Source organism: Aythya marila, assembly GCF_965140915.1.
Source record: "Aythya marila genome assembly, chromosome: 6".
Taxonomy (NCBI): Eukaryota; Metazoa; Chordata; class Aves; order Anseriformes; family Anatidae; genus Aythya; species Aythya marila.
Genome location: NC_139047.1, coordinates 1,911,289 through 1,926,353, shown reverse-complemented (window position 1 = coordinate 1,926,353; position 15,065 = coordinate 1,911,289). Strand labels below are relative to the sequence as shown.

Genomic DNA, 15,065 nt, shown 5'->3' with positions numbered 1-15,065 from the left:
ACACCTAGGAGAGCACTTCATATAATTCTTCCACATTGGTTGCTCTCAGCAGTGACGAGAACTCAACAACAAACATTTCTGAGTATTAGCAACTTAGGATAAAACAAGAATAAAATACTAGAAATGTACCTATAGCCTTTTTTACACTCAGAAAATAGTCTTCTTTCATTTCATCTGTTAATGAATGTACATGTTCATCAAATACTTTCAGATGATGTGGAATTAAAGCTAAGACGTGATCTAGCCATGATTCATCCAGTGGGGCTACATTTCTTGTATCAATTCCATGGTGAACGTAATAGTAGTATTTCTGCGGGACAAAAGATTGCATGGGTCAAGTCCACTACCAAATAGCCATTGCTAAAGCAAGTTTCACTGACATATGGGCTTATTTCGTAAAAATAAATGTAATTAGCGCTAAGTGCTTTTTTGTTTTCACAATTCTGTCATTGTATCAATCATCTTGTCAATTTTTACAATAAATGGCTACCACTATTTTGCATTTAATATTCTTGAAAACAGTCTTTAGGTACCACAATATCTTTCTCTATTGGTGTAGAAGAATCTGATATTGGAGGCTGGATCCCATCACGGGGTTCTTCAGGAAGGTCTTCCTGCCTGACACAAAAACAAAACTAATTAAGTGAAGAGTATACATCACATTCTTAGATACATTTTACTGGCATAAGTAATACATAGCTACCCTATATATCCATTCTGAAAAAAAAGGTAACTGGCAAAATTTTACAACAAGCACAAGACATTCTGATTCAAAAAGAACACTGAAGCACCTGACCAAGTTTGCATTTCACCTCCTAAGTTTTAGCTTTTAAAGTCAGCGATGTAGTTCATACCCATTTACAAACTTTCTTTTGCTTTGTAATCTAGAACATTTAAGATTATTTAAAAATTTGATTCATTTATCAAAAAGGAAAAGTACATTATTCAAAGATAAGGAAACTCACAATATAATGTTAACAAGAGCACTTCTGAAACGTTCTTGCTGTTTTTTCAGATGACTGCTGCTCTGCAATTTAGAAATTGATGGTCCAGCTTCATCATCTCTAGAATCCTGTGTCTTGAGTCTCTTGTATCTTGCCTTTAAATATTCTCCTTGCAGAAAGGACATTTTGAAGTTTAAAAAAAAAAGTTAAAATGTATTGCACATTTACTTAAGTTTCTGAAACATTTTCATTAGTAGAAAAAAATACTGTTAACCTTACCAGGTGGATATTCATTTTTTACAGTAAACTCTCCTGACTCATCATCTTCCTGTTCTTTACTCAGATGGAATAAAGGACAAGTCTGCTGCCATGGTGGCTTAGATCTTGTCTGGAATAAATATTTTATATTTTACTTTTACATTTGTCATAGTTTTTTCTAACACTGATGATATCTTAAACATAGTAAAAATAAATAATAATAATAAATTAATATATAGCAGAAATAAGGCAGCATAAAAATCATACAATTAACTACTACTTATATATTGCCCCAGACTTCAAAATATCCAGCTCACAAGAAATGAGCATATTAGACTTCTGTGTAAGTGCTCTTATACTCTCTATTTTTATACCTTAAATATCTACATTTTTTTCAAATACTCTATGTTCAAAGTTTTGAAAATATTGAAATGTATTTCCAAATATTGAAATATCAGTAATGCTCTGTATGCAGATAAATAGTGCAGAGACTGTGATATACATGATTCCACTTCAGCACACATCTGAATGGTCTCTATATAAACGTGATAAATGCTGTGATACATACTTGAAAATGGAAGCTATAACAAAAACAAGAAAACCACCTGAGACAACTGTGGTAGTAAATTCACTGTTCTCTTTGCCAACTTCCCTTTGCCACTTGGACCAGCCTTAGGAGGAAAAAAAAACAAACAAACAACCTTTTTATTAGTACTAATATTAGGCTCCTGGAATACTTGAATTTGTAATCTTGCTATAATTCCATTTTTCAACTCTTACAATAATTTTATATATACAATCTCATGTAATTTCCCTACTCTTTCTAGCATGTTTTCATGTAAAATTTAACTTTCTCAAATACCTTCAACAAATAACAGCTCTGAAAAAAATTAGTTTTATGTTGGGAAGCATTTATGGAACCTTTTTGCCAAAATATCCATTAAAGCCTTAAAAGATACCATGAGCTAATATAGATGTACAATTCAGTTTTTCATTCAGATTCATCAGTCAACATTTTTTAAAAACACAAAATAGTCCTTTTTTCTAAGCTTCCATTTAGGAGTGCCCAGGATTCTCTGCATTTCCACAACACTGACCCCTCAGCACCTCATATGCAGTCTCTGTCCAAAATTGTCCTCTGACCATGCCCTGGATTCTGACTATCATGTTTTAGCACAGCAGCTTACTAAAAACAAACAAGACAGACTAGTTGTAAAATTATCTAAAATTGGCTAACAGGAGTGCTTTTGTCTGTACTTCCATTTGTCATTTGTTTCAGCCTGCCACCAATGCCCCAGCATTGCCCACCCCACCTCTTTTCATACAGATGCACTTACAGTAACACTGTGCACCTGTGCTATTACCATCCTCATCCTGCTTTGTTTCTTATGCAATGGCTGTAGAATGGAGGAAAGAAAAAAGCAGAGGAGTTCTATGCATACATACAAGAGCTACCCTTAAGCAAGCCAGGTTTAATACCATTTGCAGTACAGTTGTGCAGTAGAACTCCCCGAGTTTGGCATTTAAGCATTCACATGAATTTTGCAATTCTGAAGCAAAATAAAAAAAAAATCAAACCAGGCTCCGAAAAGCCTTCTTCTTCTGTCAAAACAGAAGACTTCTGTCAAAAGAGCAGGATTTGACAAAGTGATAAAGTAAGTATAGAGATATCAGTTGTTAGCAATCTCTTCATAAACCGACTTCCTGTGTAAACACACGGTCCAACTTGTGAAAGAGGAGCAAACACATTTCCACTCCAGTCCCTCTGAGCACGATGGGGAGCAACTCCTTGCCTACCACTAGCAGTAAGAGGTGGGAGTCATACAGCAAAGAAGTATCCTGTTTCCAAATCAACAGTGCTACTCTTTCAAAGAACAAAAAATCCACCACCCCCACCCCCAGATGAGATATTAAACCCATCTGGATTCACCTGGAACAGAGATCAAAATGCCTGGTGAACAGGAGTGCTCAGAACACCAAGCAGGCAGATCCTGGTATTTTTAATCTATTTTTTTGCATAAGCAGGGTACATGTGCAAGATTTTTCACACACAATAAATCATTGAAATTCTACCAGCCCTAACAGTCTTGTAGGCTGGAATGACAAAGAAACAACAACCAAACAAAAACACTACAGTATTACAACCAATACAGAAAGATCTACATGTCAACTGCGATATTTGTCTGGTAATTGGAGAGCTTGTAAATCTACTGGGAAAATATGAAGCAATTTATTTCTTTGTCATATAACATTTATCAGAAAAAAATATATATCCATACCACAGGTTGTGTGACAGCTACCAGTCTTTTGTGATACTAGCAGGAATATGGCTCCTAATAGTGAACGTGCAGTGCATCATAAGATGGCCACTTTCCAAGCTGATAAGCCTATAGGACACAGTGTAGCCTACAGACAGAGTTTGGAGGAGTTTGAATATGGCTTTATACAACCACACTACCAGAGAATTGTAGGGAAAAAAAAAAAAAAAAAAAAAAAGTAGGCTGGATGGGACCTCTCCTGCTCAAATCAGTATTTATTAACTACAAGAAGTTAGGTCAGATTGTTCAGGGCCTTCTCCGACTGAAACATAAAACTTTAAAGGCACTGCCTCTCTGGGCAAATTCCTCCACTGCTTAAACATCTCTTTGTGAAGAATGTTATCCTTATACACGGTCAACATTTTCTACACCACCACTTGAGAACATTGTTTCTTCTTGGTGGTGCACAGCACCAAGAGGCATCTGGCACCATCTCTCTATGGTTCAGGTCGTGGAAGACAGTGGACACCTTCAGGGTGAACAAAAAAGTTCCCTCAGACCCTCTGCATACCTAAGAGCTGCAGCCCCCCAGCCATCCCAGCGGTCTGCTGGGCCCTGGTTTGTCAACAGGCTTCTAGCTGCTGGACCCTAACTGGATTCACTTCTGCTGCTTCTCAATGTGAAGTACAGACTTTCTCTTTGTTTTCCACACATTGCATAACTGGATGAAATTTAGAACTCATTGTTTCTCTAGTCCAGATTCTACAGCAAGATAGGAACACTAACTGCTGTCCTCTCAAGGGCATGGACAGGAGGAATGATCTTTTTGTACAGGAGAAAATGCTTTTGAACTTCCAGAGAAGTACTAGCTATTGCTTTCCGTGATTATGTCTATCGTCTCAATCCTTAGATTCCTGGTTAGGAACAAATAACAGAGACCTGGATGTTCTTATAAATAACAGGGATACAAAAATGACCAAGACTATCTTGTCTTCACATGCAACGTTACACAGATTGTTTCGATTTTCTTTTGCTGAAAAACAAAATTCAGCACTGCAGTTTATACCTCCAGCCTGCTGGTAATGACAAATTCAGTGCTGAGATTAGCCAGTACTCTTTAACAACACACAGTAAACTTACACTGGCAGTGAGATGGACTAAAAAGAGAGTCCTGGAAGTGAGAACTGTTTCTGATAGCGAGGAGCGTCTGACACACACCCACTAACATGCACAGCAGAAGAGAAACACCCGATAACAGAAAAATCAGTGAACTTTTAATCCACTGAAGGAAGTTACGGATTTCTCTCAATATATTTCAGACATTTCTTTAGAGGAAAACAGATCAGAGCGAGGAAGTCAGAAACAAAAACCAACCAACCAAATTGAAAAGATCAGGATTGTCTTACACAACAGAACATGATTTAAGGTGCGGACTCCTCCTTGTAATTAAATTAACCAACTACAAACCAATCAGGCCACCAGCAAAATGATACAAATTAATATCAGCTAATGCCCAACAATGAAAAACCACGTGCACAGTTAGACATTTCTCTTGGAGTTTATCTTCAGCATTTAAGGCTTCTGCAGTTCTAGAAACAGACTGACTACATTAAAATCTCTTCGTACTTTACAAGGAAAATAAATAAAAAACAACCCCTTCGGCAGCCAGGCGCCCCTCAGCCCCTACCTGCTCGCTGCCCATTTCCGCGCACGATGAGGGCCGAGGGCGGCCGGGCGCGCAGCTGCGCTGAGGGGACGCTGTTGCCTGGCAGCAGCGCGCGCCCCAACGGCCGCTCCCAACGGCCGCTCCCCCCCCCCCACCGCCTCCCTTGTTGGTGTTAGAGGCTTCAATCGGAACTGTCATTCTTCACCTCAGCGTAACAAAATGTCACAAAGCAGCTGTAATTAGATATTATTCCCCCAACTGCAATCCGTTGTCTTAAGCAGCAGAACCGTGGTCTTGAGGAAGCCTCACCCAGTACCTGCTGCAAAGGAGAAACTGAGAGAACAACACCAAACTTAAAGCCAAGTCCTAGCTTGCATTCTGTAAACACTTGAGGAGGCCTCTGGTGTGCTCGGTGAGGCCGCCTGCGTGTTAAATTTAAGCCAGGCTACACACAGGTGTTGTAGTTGAGGAAAAGCAGTTTGCCAGCTGATAATCAACTGAACGGGTGACATTTGGGAGGCTTGTTTTAAGCTGTTGCAATGTATTTCCAGTTTCAGAAAGTAGAATTTAAACTTTGCTGTTACTTCACTGAGATTGTCTTCTAAGTAGAAAGTGTTTGACACCCTTCTGGGGCCTGCCAAGTCCATCAAAATGAGATTTAACATTGAGAAGTACGCACTATTCGCTGCTGTTTAAGTAGGCATTCCTTCCTAGCTTTTAAATTAGCAGATGAGTGAATTCAGCTGCCTGTTTTTAGGCTAAGCACTGAGACGTGTACTCCAACTAAACATACATAAGTTCAGCTGTGCTTTCAGAAACATTCTTAATTAACTCTGATGTCTAAACCACAACAACCACCTAAGGTTTTTCAGGCGCCACATCATGCAATTTGAAGTCAGTTGATCTTACGCACAACAGCTGTTGTATTAAAACCACTTGCCTCTGCCCCACACAAGTAGGCAAACTAAAGAATATAATAAATAAAAATCTTTCAGTTTCATTGGCAGTAAATGGATGTGCCCTACATTATGAATCTGATGCTGACCAGTGCAAATAAAATGTTATGATTAGTATGATTTCTAGCATTTTACTGTGGCCATGTTTGGATTTCAATGGGATATGAAGTAGCTATTGCAATGTGAGATAATTTGTGTGAATTTTAAATAAGAGGTTTTGAATGTTTTCATGCTAGTAATGCATAAAAGATGGTAACTCAGCAGTGGAGTTAGCCTGCTGGAAAATCCCTGCAAATGACCTCTGACTCAGGGCTGTTACCTACGTACTGTACATTATAAGACACAGAGTTTTAAGCTTAAAAGTCCCTATGATAAAATAACACAGGCAAAGAACCAGTGGGGATTTTTTTGCTTTGTCCAGTTGTAGAAAATGCAGCATTAGTTTGAAGTCCAGACTCATTTTCTAAAATAGTACCAAAGCTTTGATCCTGAAGCGAGAAATACCCTCATACCCAAACACACGATAGGGAGATTTAAACAAGCCATATGCTGTACTAGCTATAATACATAATAATCTGGCCAAAGAACAGGAAATCCTTGCTATTTCTCTTTAATTATGAGGTTTTCAACTATTAGAAACCATGTATACAAAGGCAGTAGCACTTTCAGTGCACATTGCCATATGCTGTTGCGCATTACAACTCCTTCTGTTAGAAAGTGACGTTTTGTTTTTTCATTATCTTATTAGGAAATTAAAAATGCTTCACTTTTTAACTGCAGTAGTTACTGGCATGTTTTGTGTGTTTTGTTAAGAACCAATAAACAACACTTAAAAGTACAGTTTAACAAATGTAATAACTCCTGTATGTACAAGAATTTAGAATTCTTAGATTTGTGCATTACTTTAAAAGTAATTTCAGGAAGTTTTTTTTTCCTTCCTCAGAGGCACCTATCAGTCCCAGTTTAAAAAAAAAAAAAAGTCCTTACTATCAAGAATATCATAATATGAATACTTTGTGCTCAGCATAAGTAATGCTGATATACTAACTCTGTCTGTAAAATGCATTTGTCACAGGAAGTTTTTATTTGTGCTTTTCTCAAAAGTGAAATCTTCATTTCACTGGAGGGCAACACTTTCATGACAGGTGTTACCAGGTCAAAAATCATCCTTTATCTTCCTGTTGTATTGCGAAAACAGCAAAAGCTAGCACTGTCACATCAAATGATTGATTCTTTGAATATTTCGTGTGTTAGCCTAGCCTTTATTTATTAGGCCTGACTACCTACGAATTTTTACGTCATAACTCATGTACCTGCTTTTGGTTAAGGAATTTCCTTGTACTCTCATGCAGTGATAGGTGGTGTAGCAGTTCGGCTCTGTAATCGTACCTTTAACTTGATAAACTTTCTACACACTAATTTATCTCGTATCTTGCTTGCTCCTCTAACATTGAGATGGCCAAGCAGTATTTTCAAGTCCATCAGCTTCCAGGTTTGTAAGGCACAGGAGGATTGGTTCCTGAAACAAATGCATATCAATTACATGCTTTTATCTTGCCCTGACTTTACAGTGTGTTTTTCCAAGCATAACTTATAACTTACTTTATTTGGCAAGAACAGTCACAACTGTCTTGTTAAAAAGATAGTCAGTTATAATCTAAACCATATATTTTTCTTTTTCTCCTTCCTTAGACTTTTGAAAAGGTTGAAGGTGTTTCAAATCACTGCTAGTATTAAACAGAACACTTTGTTTTCTAGATGTCTCATAAAATAAAGTAGACCAGCATTCCTGATAAGAATTTATAGAACTTATACAGGAAATAAATGGTCAAATTATTTCTGAACTTTATGCTGCAAACAACAGCAGAATACAAACACAAGAATACACTATTTCTTTCACTGAAGAGAAAGCTCATTTGTGCATTTCTAACAATGGGAAAGCTTTCATTTCATCAATGAAATGTGCCTTTGTAGGAAATGTAGTGTTCAGGCCATGAAAATGAGTTATATTTCTTTTGAATGTAAACTGCTTTCCTATAGTTTTTGTGAGGTTGTTTTTTGTTTTTGTTTTTAAATAATTTAGACTTCTACTTGAAAATTAAACAATTGTACAGATAGTGCCCTAAAAGGCTAATATTTGTGTAACAAACATTCAATTTAAATTTCCTTACATGGCAAAAGCCATTAGAATCTACCATAAAAAATACCACCTCAATAAATACTGCAAGACTAGATTATTATGTATATAGGAACCATCTTTTTACGTCTGAAATAGGAACCATTAATGTGTCTGTATTTTAGACATAAAGATGTTCTAGCAAGTTAGTTGATTCATTAGTAGTAGTCAGCATGGTTTCACTGAGAGGAAATCATGCTTGACCAGCTCGATAAACTTCTGCAAAGAAACAACTGGCCTGATAGCTGAGGGGAGGGTAGTAGATAATGTCTACCTCTGCTTCAGAAAGGCTTTTGATACTATCCCACGTAAGATCCTCCTATGTGAACTACTGATACATGGGGCTGGATGGGCAGAAAGTAAGGTGGATTGAAACCTGAGCAGCTAGGCCCAGACAATGGTGATCAGTGGCACAAAGTCTGGTTGGAGGCAAGTAACTCGTGGTGTCAGTACTGGGTCCAGTCCTGTTTAACATCTTTATTAATGATCTGGATGATGGGGCAGAATGCACCCTCAGAAAGTTTACAGATGACACAAAAGTGGGAGGAGCGACTGATGGCATTGTGCAGCCCTCCACAGGGACCTCAACAGGCCAGATAAATAAGCCATGAAATTTAACAGGAATCCTGCAGTCAGGGAGGAACAGCCCTGGGCACCAACACACACTGGGAGCCACCCAACTGGAAAACACCTTTGCAGAAACGGAGATGAGGTCCTGGTGGCCACCAGGCTGAATATGTGCCAGCAGCATCCCCTTTCTGCAAAGGCAGCTCACTAATGGTATCCTGGGCTGCATGAGGCACAGTACTGCCAGCAGGTCAAGGGAGGCAATCCTACCCTTCCCTTTCTTGGAGATGCTCAAAAAGCCAGCTACACACAATCCTGGGATGGATCTCCAGGTGGCCCTGCTTGAGCTGGGGGGAGGGAGGGAGGGGGTTGGACCAGATGACCTCCAGAGATCTCTTCCAAACGCAACCATTCTGTGAAGAAATGAAAACAGAACTTTTGAAAAAAGGAAAAGTTTATTACTTTTTTAATATAAAAAGGTCATGAACTGCATTGAAATACGTCTTCAGTCATCTTAAAATGATCACCATCGCTCATGATGATGAGTTACTCACCACTCGTTTACAATTCATAATCTCCAGTAATATGGCAGGAAGCAAGACGGGCTAAAAATTTTCTACGATGTATGTATTTACATTCAACAGAAGTTATGTATGCACATTAATATTTTTAAAATAAATCCAACATGCTGATCCAAACAAACTGATTCAAGGCATATTTTGAATTTACATGAAGTACAAACTTCAAAACGTAAGTTTCTTGGATAAGTCCAATTTATTTTTATTTTTTAAATTTAAAGATAAGTTAGCTCCAAAAGTAGTAAGAAATGTAAACATCAGATAACATGATAAAAATTTTAAGGAATAATAACTTTTTCATAAAGTGCTGGCATATGCTTTCAGCTTTATTTTCAGATGCTAAAAAACAGAACACTAGTACAAAGACTTTCACAGGCTTCCCAGCTGTAATTTCAGAGCAGTAATAATTCTGGAGACTTAAAATGCAACACCTTTCTACCTTTATCCATTACAGCTTTTTTACATTTTATTCTTTATCTTCAGTGAATGTTAACTTCTAAACATGTCTGCATAAAATAGTTTAAAAATAAGGACTTTGAAAAGTAAGTTTATGAAGTACCTGAACACAATCCAACTACCTCCAGCAAACTCATTTTATAATTATATATTATCATTATCACTGTAAATAAAATACATAGAGGAGAGTCAGTGCAGTTCATTTATATGCCTAAGCATCTGAGCTTTATCCATGCTATAATTTCATTTCACTTGAGATTAAGTTTCAGATTTTTTAAAATTTTTATTTCTTTTACTTCTGCAAATATAAGATGAATACATCTCAGCTGACTTCACTTGTCAACAGAAATGTCACCCAAAATAACAGACAACAGTCCTGAACTTCCCCCATGAAACCTTGCATTAAAATCTTTGTAAAAAAATTTAAAAAAATAAAAAATTGTTTCTTTCTTTCATGAAGATAAAATAAAAAACCTCAATCTGCCTAGCTATTGTCAGATCTACAGGCACACTTGAAAAGATCATCAGATTGTGATATTTTATTATACAAAACAAACCAAATCAAAAGAGTACTAAGTCTAAGCTCTGAGGAGTAGAAAATCCCCAAATTACTTTGAAGTGCTATTTACTTTCCAAATATTTATAGGTGTTTTAATACATTACCTACACAAACAGACTTCCAGCCTCAGTGTTATGATTAGGATCTTATCTTGTCAGTATTTCAATGGTAGATTATTAGTTTCAGGCTGTTGAGACATGACTGTTATTTGCTCTAAGCTGAAATTTGACACAGGCACTATTTCTCAGAGACTAGTACCAGGAATTAGAAGGGATGTAACTTAAACACAAACCCACTAAACAAAGCAAATTTAAAGGCTTAAAAACAAGCATTGGATAGTTTGTCTTTAAATATTAACACACTGCAGTCCATTTCTGAGAGAGGGCAAGAAGCTAAGTTATTGTGAATAACAGTAATTGATAGAAAAATACACTGCCCATCTACACTAAAAGGGCATAATAAAAGTTTTAAAGGTTTTTGAAAGTTTTTACTGGCAAAAATAGTTATTTTCAGATTATTCAGTTATTAATTTTAACTATGAAGGGGATTTTTGTCATTTGGTGTTTGCTCATTTTAAGATTAGGAATAGATCAACGCAGGCGGACAACTCTATTCCAGAGGTTTTATGGAAGCAAACTAGCAAGTGTATCAAATATTCACAACAGCATGGGAATCTCACCCTCTTCAAATACAACTCACTGGTAAGAGCCAGATCATTAGGCACAAGGACTGACAATCTACCCATTTTCTGTTCAAGCATTACAGAGATCCAACACAGGAGAAATCAGGCAGAATATGCATTATAATCCCTAGGCAGACCAGATTTATATGACAGAAACATTTCCTGAACTACTAATGATCCCAGAGAGAAAGCAGTATTCCAAATGGCCCCAACAGACCTATCATAGCCCAAATAAGCCTATTAAAACAGCTAGATTCACTTTCCGTGCTTAGATCAAGTTCTTAAGGCTAGTCATAAAAATGTACATGTTATTCAGCCACTGTTTGGCAAAGCTTGAGGTTTAGACAAAAACTCTGAAAATTAGTTTAAATAAACTCTTTTTCCTGGTTTTAATCTGGCATTGTTTTTGGATTAAAACTTGAAAAGTGCAAAAATACTTAATTATACCTTCTTCAAAAAATAATTCATTTTATTGGTGCTACAACCCCGATTTCTCAGGAGTGAAATCCATTGCCAGCAACGGATAGAAAAGGAAGTACCAGCATAAAAGAATCAAAGTGCATTTCCAGTATACCAACACTGCACAAATTGGCAAGCCATAATCTTATATTCACCACTGGAAAAGATTATGTTAAATTCCTTTTTGTGAAAAAAGTCTACATTACATATTAACATACAAAGTCTGTCATGAAGTCTTGGGGATACTGCAATGAATCGTCAAACCGGAAACGTTTGGAGACAGTACTGCTGTCCTCTGGAATGTTTTCTTTGTCTTCCTTGTTGCTACAAGTACCATTACAACTGGATTTTACATTCCACTCTTCTGAGCATTTTGTTATATGTCCTGGCATCAGAGAAGGGCAGCAAGTTTCTTCAGGGCTGTGCAAGAGTATGAACTCCCCTTGCTGCAACCAGAAATGGGAGAGACAGGCCTCTGCTGTGGGTCTTTCCCTTTGAAAAAGAAGTATCAAAAGTTGCTTAAGTTAATTTCAGAAACACTACAAATGGAATTAAAATATTTCTGCTTAATATTTCTCTGCATACATCAGAATTGACAGTATTCCTTGACCCTGTCCAGACGTGAATTTATACAGCGTGCCGATTTCCTCAAAGTAAGAACTTCATGGATATCATTTTCCTTCATAATCCCCTCCTATCAAAGGACCTTTGTCTCAACCAGACAGGGGCACTCCTGCTTGCTTGCAGGCTTTCTGATAGTAACTACTGTATCACCACAAGTGACAATACACAGCAATATACATGTAAATGATGATTCCTGATGATGCTTATTAGAACACAGCTAGCTGACTTTATAAAACATTATCCTCCAGTACAAACACCTTTTGGGTCTTTTTTAGTGCATTTTGCTATTGCAACGGTTAAAAAAAATCCATATTTAACACTACACAGCAAGCACAGACATAGTTGATCCCTATAATTTTTACAATTTTGTCAAAGTTCAGCTACTTTGAAAGGCCTTGATTAGACTCTAAACACCCAAAGAAAGCTGATTTATAGAATTATGTATTAGAAGCAAAGAAAAGTTTGTGCTTTTGATTGTGATTTTTTTTGACAAGACTGAACATGCAAAGCACTATGCATATATACACACAGGTACGTGTTCCTGAAGAATATATGCTCAGTCACAACACAGACAAGTTTTTCTATAAGACGTATTAAAAGGTAAGTCAGGAAACATGAATGCATGCATCAGAAAGATGACATTTTCTCTCTCCAAATTGTGTAATGGAAGGTTAAATTGTAGACAAGAATCTGATCTTTCCAGAATACATTTCATAAAATTCATTAATAATCTGTCCTCTGAATGAAATACACAAAGTCAAAATATGAAAAATTGAGCAAACTCAAAGCATAACCCTGACTACAATAACAGCTAGTGAACCAAAGATCCTTCTCATACATGAGAAAGCAGAAACCTACACTTTAAAATATCTAGCTGATAATACCAGTGCATTGTGAAACGTCTAACTGATCACATCAATGATACTAAACTCCCAAATTAACATTCACGTTTTCTATGTGCTCGCAGACATAAAAGGTAAGATTCTTGTCCTGAAGAATTTGTTACTTACTCTGGATTTTTTATGAGAAGTTTTTGGATGAAGTCTTTGGCAGGCTGTGAAATTGATGAAAATGTTTCTTCTGAATAATCCACGTTAACTTGAGATATATTAAGGTAAGTTTCTTGATTGTCAGCTCCCACAAACGGAGATTCTTGTGTAAGCAGCATGTACGAAATTACACCTATGTTCCTGGGGTAAGAACACAATGTAAAATTCTATGAGGATACCTAAGCAATATAGCATCCACTTCCCTCCCCCCCCCCATTTGTTGTGCTGCAGATCAAACTTCTTGATGTGTGCCACACTCAAAGAATTAAAACCAGGATGTGATCTCTAAGTTCTATGCGATTGAAACACGGATGCATGTACACACACAAGAAACTGCACTTCAAATCTCCAGGAAGGGAGAGGGGTTTGTTTTGTTTTGTTTTTAATTGCTATTGCTTACTTTCAATAAACCTTTCTTTTCCTGCCGTGGAGACTATTATGAAAAGGAAAAATACAACTTTTACACAGACTGTTCTTTGAGATACGGCAGTTCTGGAAGACAGGACTGAAGAACAATAACAAAAAAAAAAAAAAACCAACCACCTTTCTAATTTGCATGTAAATAAAAGACAACCCTTCTTTCACAATAATTCCGAAAGAAGTATCAAAGATGGAGATTTTGTCCACCTGTCTATACAATCAGGACCTGATTTGTGCTACAGCATCCTCTTGCTGAGATTTTTTTCCCTAAGCACACAAATGCGAGTACTACAAATCATACAATTTATTATAGTATCTTGGAGGGTTTTTTTGGATGCACAGAAAAAATGGTTTTCTGATCAAAGTGTCAAACCTTACTACACATTACAGTGTGGAAGTATGTAGCTGCAGTGTTCAGGGTTCTGAGTAGAATGCCAATAGTTAATTCTTGTGTCTTCCCACAAGAGTAGGCAAATAAGTTGTAAAAAAAAATAAATCATGAATAGATTTAATTAATGTTATGAGTTGAGAATTTCAATGGAGTAACTAGATCACAGCAACTTTTAAAACTGAAATTCAATTATATAGATGCACAATCTATATAATTATATATAAAAATATACAGAACATGGGAACGTTACATTTTCAAGGAAGCATCTCAAAGCTAGCCTTTACCCTAATATGGTTCATTAAATTAAAGCTGTAGATTAGTTTAAGATACTTAACTCATTTTTATGACATTCTGTAGAAACTGATACTCCTCTAAAGTAGAAAGTTAACATACTTAAAATTGCCATTATAAGATTATTTAATGATACAAAAGTGGTGAGGGAGGAGTGTCCCCAAGTAGGTAATAACCTGAAGCATTTTGTCCAACAGTAATTAATACCTCATGTATGCTGACAGTTGCTACTTCCTTAGATCAAAAAAGTACACTCTGTATGTTCAGAAGCCACTTCACTTCATAGTAGGTGTGCAACAGACCCTCATACAGTAATTCCTCAAAGCTCTAGTTTATATCCTAAGCACTCCTTCCTCTCCCAGCTCTCCCCTCGTCTGTTCAGCCCATCCAACAGAACAGTATTCTTGTAAGCCAGATAAAACTGCGGCAGAGTCTGGATCTGGCACCCAGACGGTTAACTGGTCCTGCCTACCCCAATGAAATGAATTAACAAATACAACCTACCACATATCTGTAGCTGTGGTAATAGGATCGTAGTTTAAGATTTCTGGAGCTACAGAAAGGGATGAGAAAGAAAAAAAAAAGACAATTTAACAGGCACATTATCCAAGAGAACTTGAATCATACGGTACATTTCTGACAGCTTTTGGTAATCATTATTAAGAGATTAAGCATGTGGTTTTCAACTTTATTTTTTCAAAGGGTGGAAAAAAAGGCTATTCCAGTTATTC

General features: G+C 36.9%; 2 protein-coding genes across 4 annotated transcripts in view; both read right to left on the bottom strand.

Moving 5' to 3' along the window:
- Positions 1–5,162, bottom strand: part of DNAH7 (dynein axonemal heavy chain 7) — a gene marked incomplete at its 5' end in the record, with an annotated part of 109,270 nt that extends 104,108 nt beyond the window's left edge. Inside the window, 6 exons of the mRNA XM_082763209.1 lie at positions 130–310; positions 534–618; positions 966–1,113; positions 1,224–1,332; positions 1,808–1,873; positions 5,148–5,162. Of these exons, the coding sequence (XP_082619335.1) occupies positions 130–310; positions 534–618; positions 966–1,113; positions 1,224–1,332; positions 1,808–1,873; positions 5,148–5,162 (604 nt within the window). The remainder of the gene's footprint in view (positions 1–129; positions 311–533; positions 619–965; positions 1,114–1,223; positions 1,333–1,807; positions 1,874–5,147) is intronic.
- A 4,107-nt stretch (positions 5,163–9,269) lies between these two features.
- Positions 9,270–15,065, bottom strand: part of STK17B (serine/threonine kinase 17b) — a 30,221-nt gene continuing 24,425 nt past the window's right edge. For all 3 annotated transcript variants that reach the window (XM_082763829.1, XM_082763827.1, XM_082763828.1), the window contains exons 6-8: positions 14,839–14,887; positions 13,194–13,373; positions 9,270–12,051 (exon numbers count right to left, since the gene is read on the bottom strand). In XM_082763829.1, the coding sequence (XP_082619955.1) occupies positions 11,769–12,051; positions 13,194–13,373; positions 14,839–14,887 (512 nt within the window). In that variant the 3' untranslated portion in view covers positions 9,270–11,768. The remainder of the gene's footprint in view (positions 12,052–13,193; positions 13,374–14,838; positions 14,888–15,065) is intronic.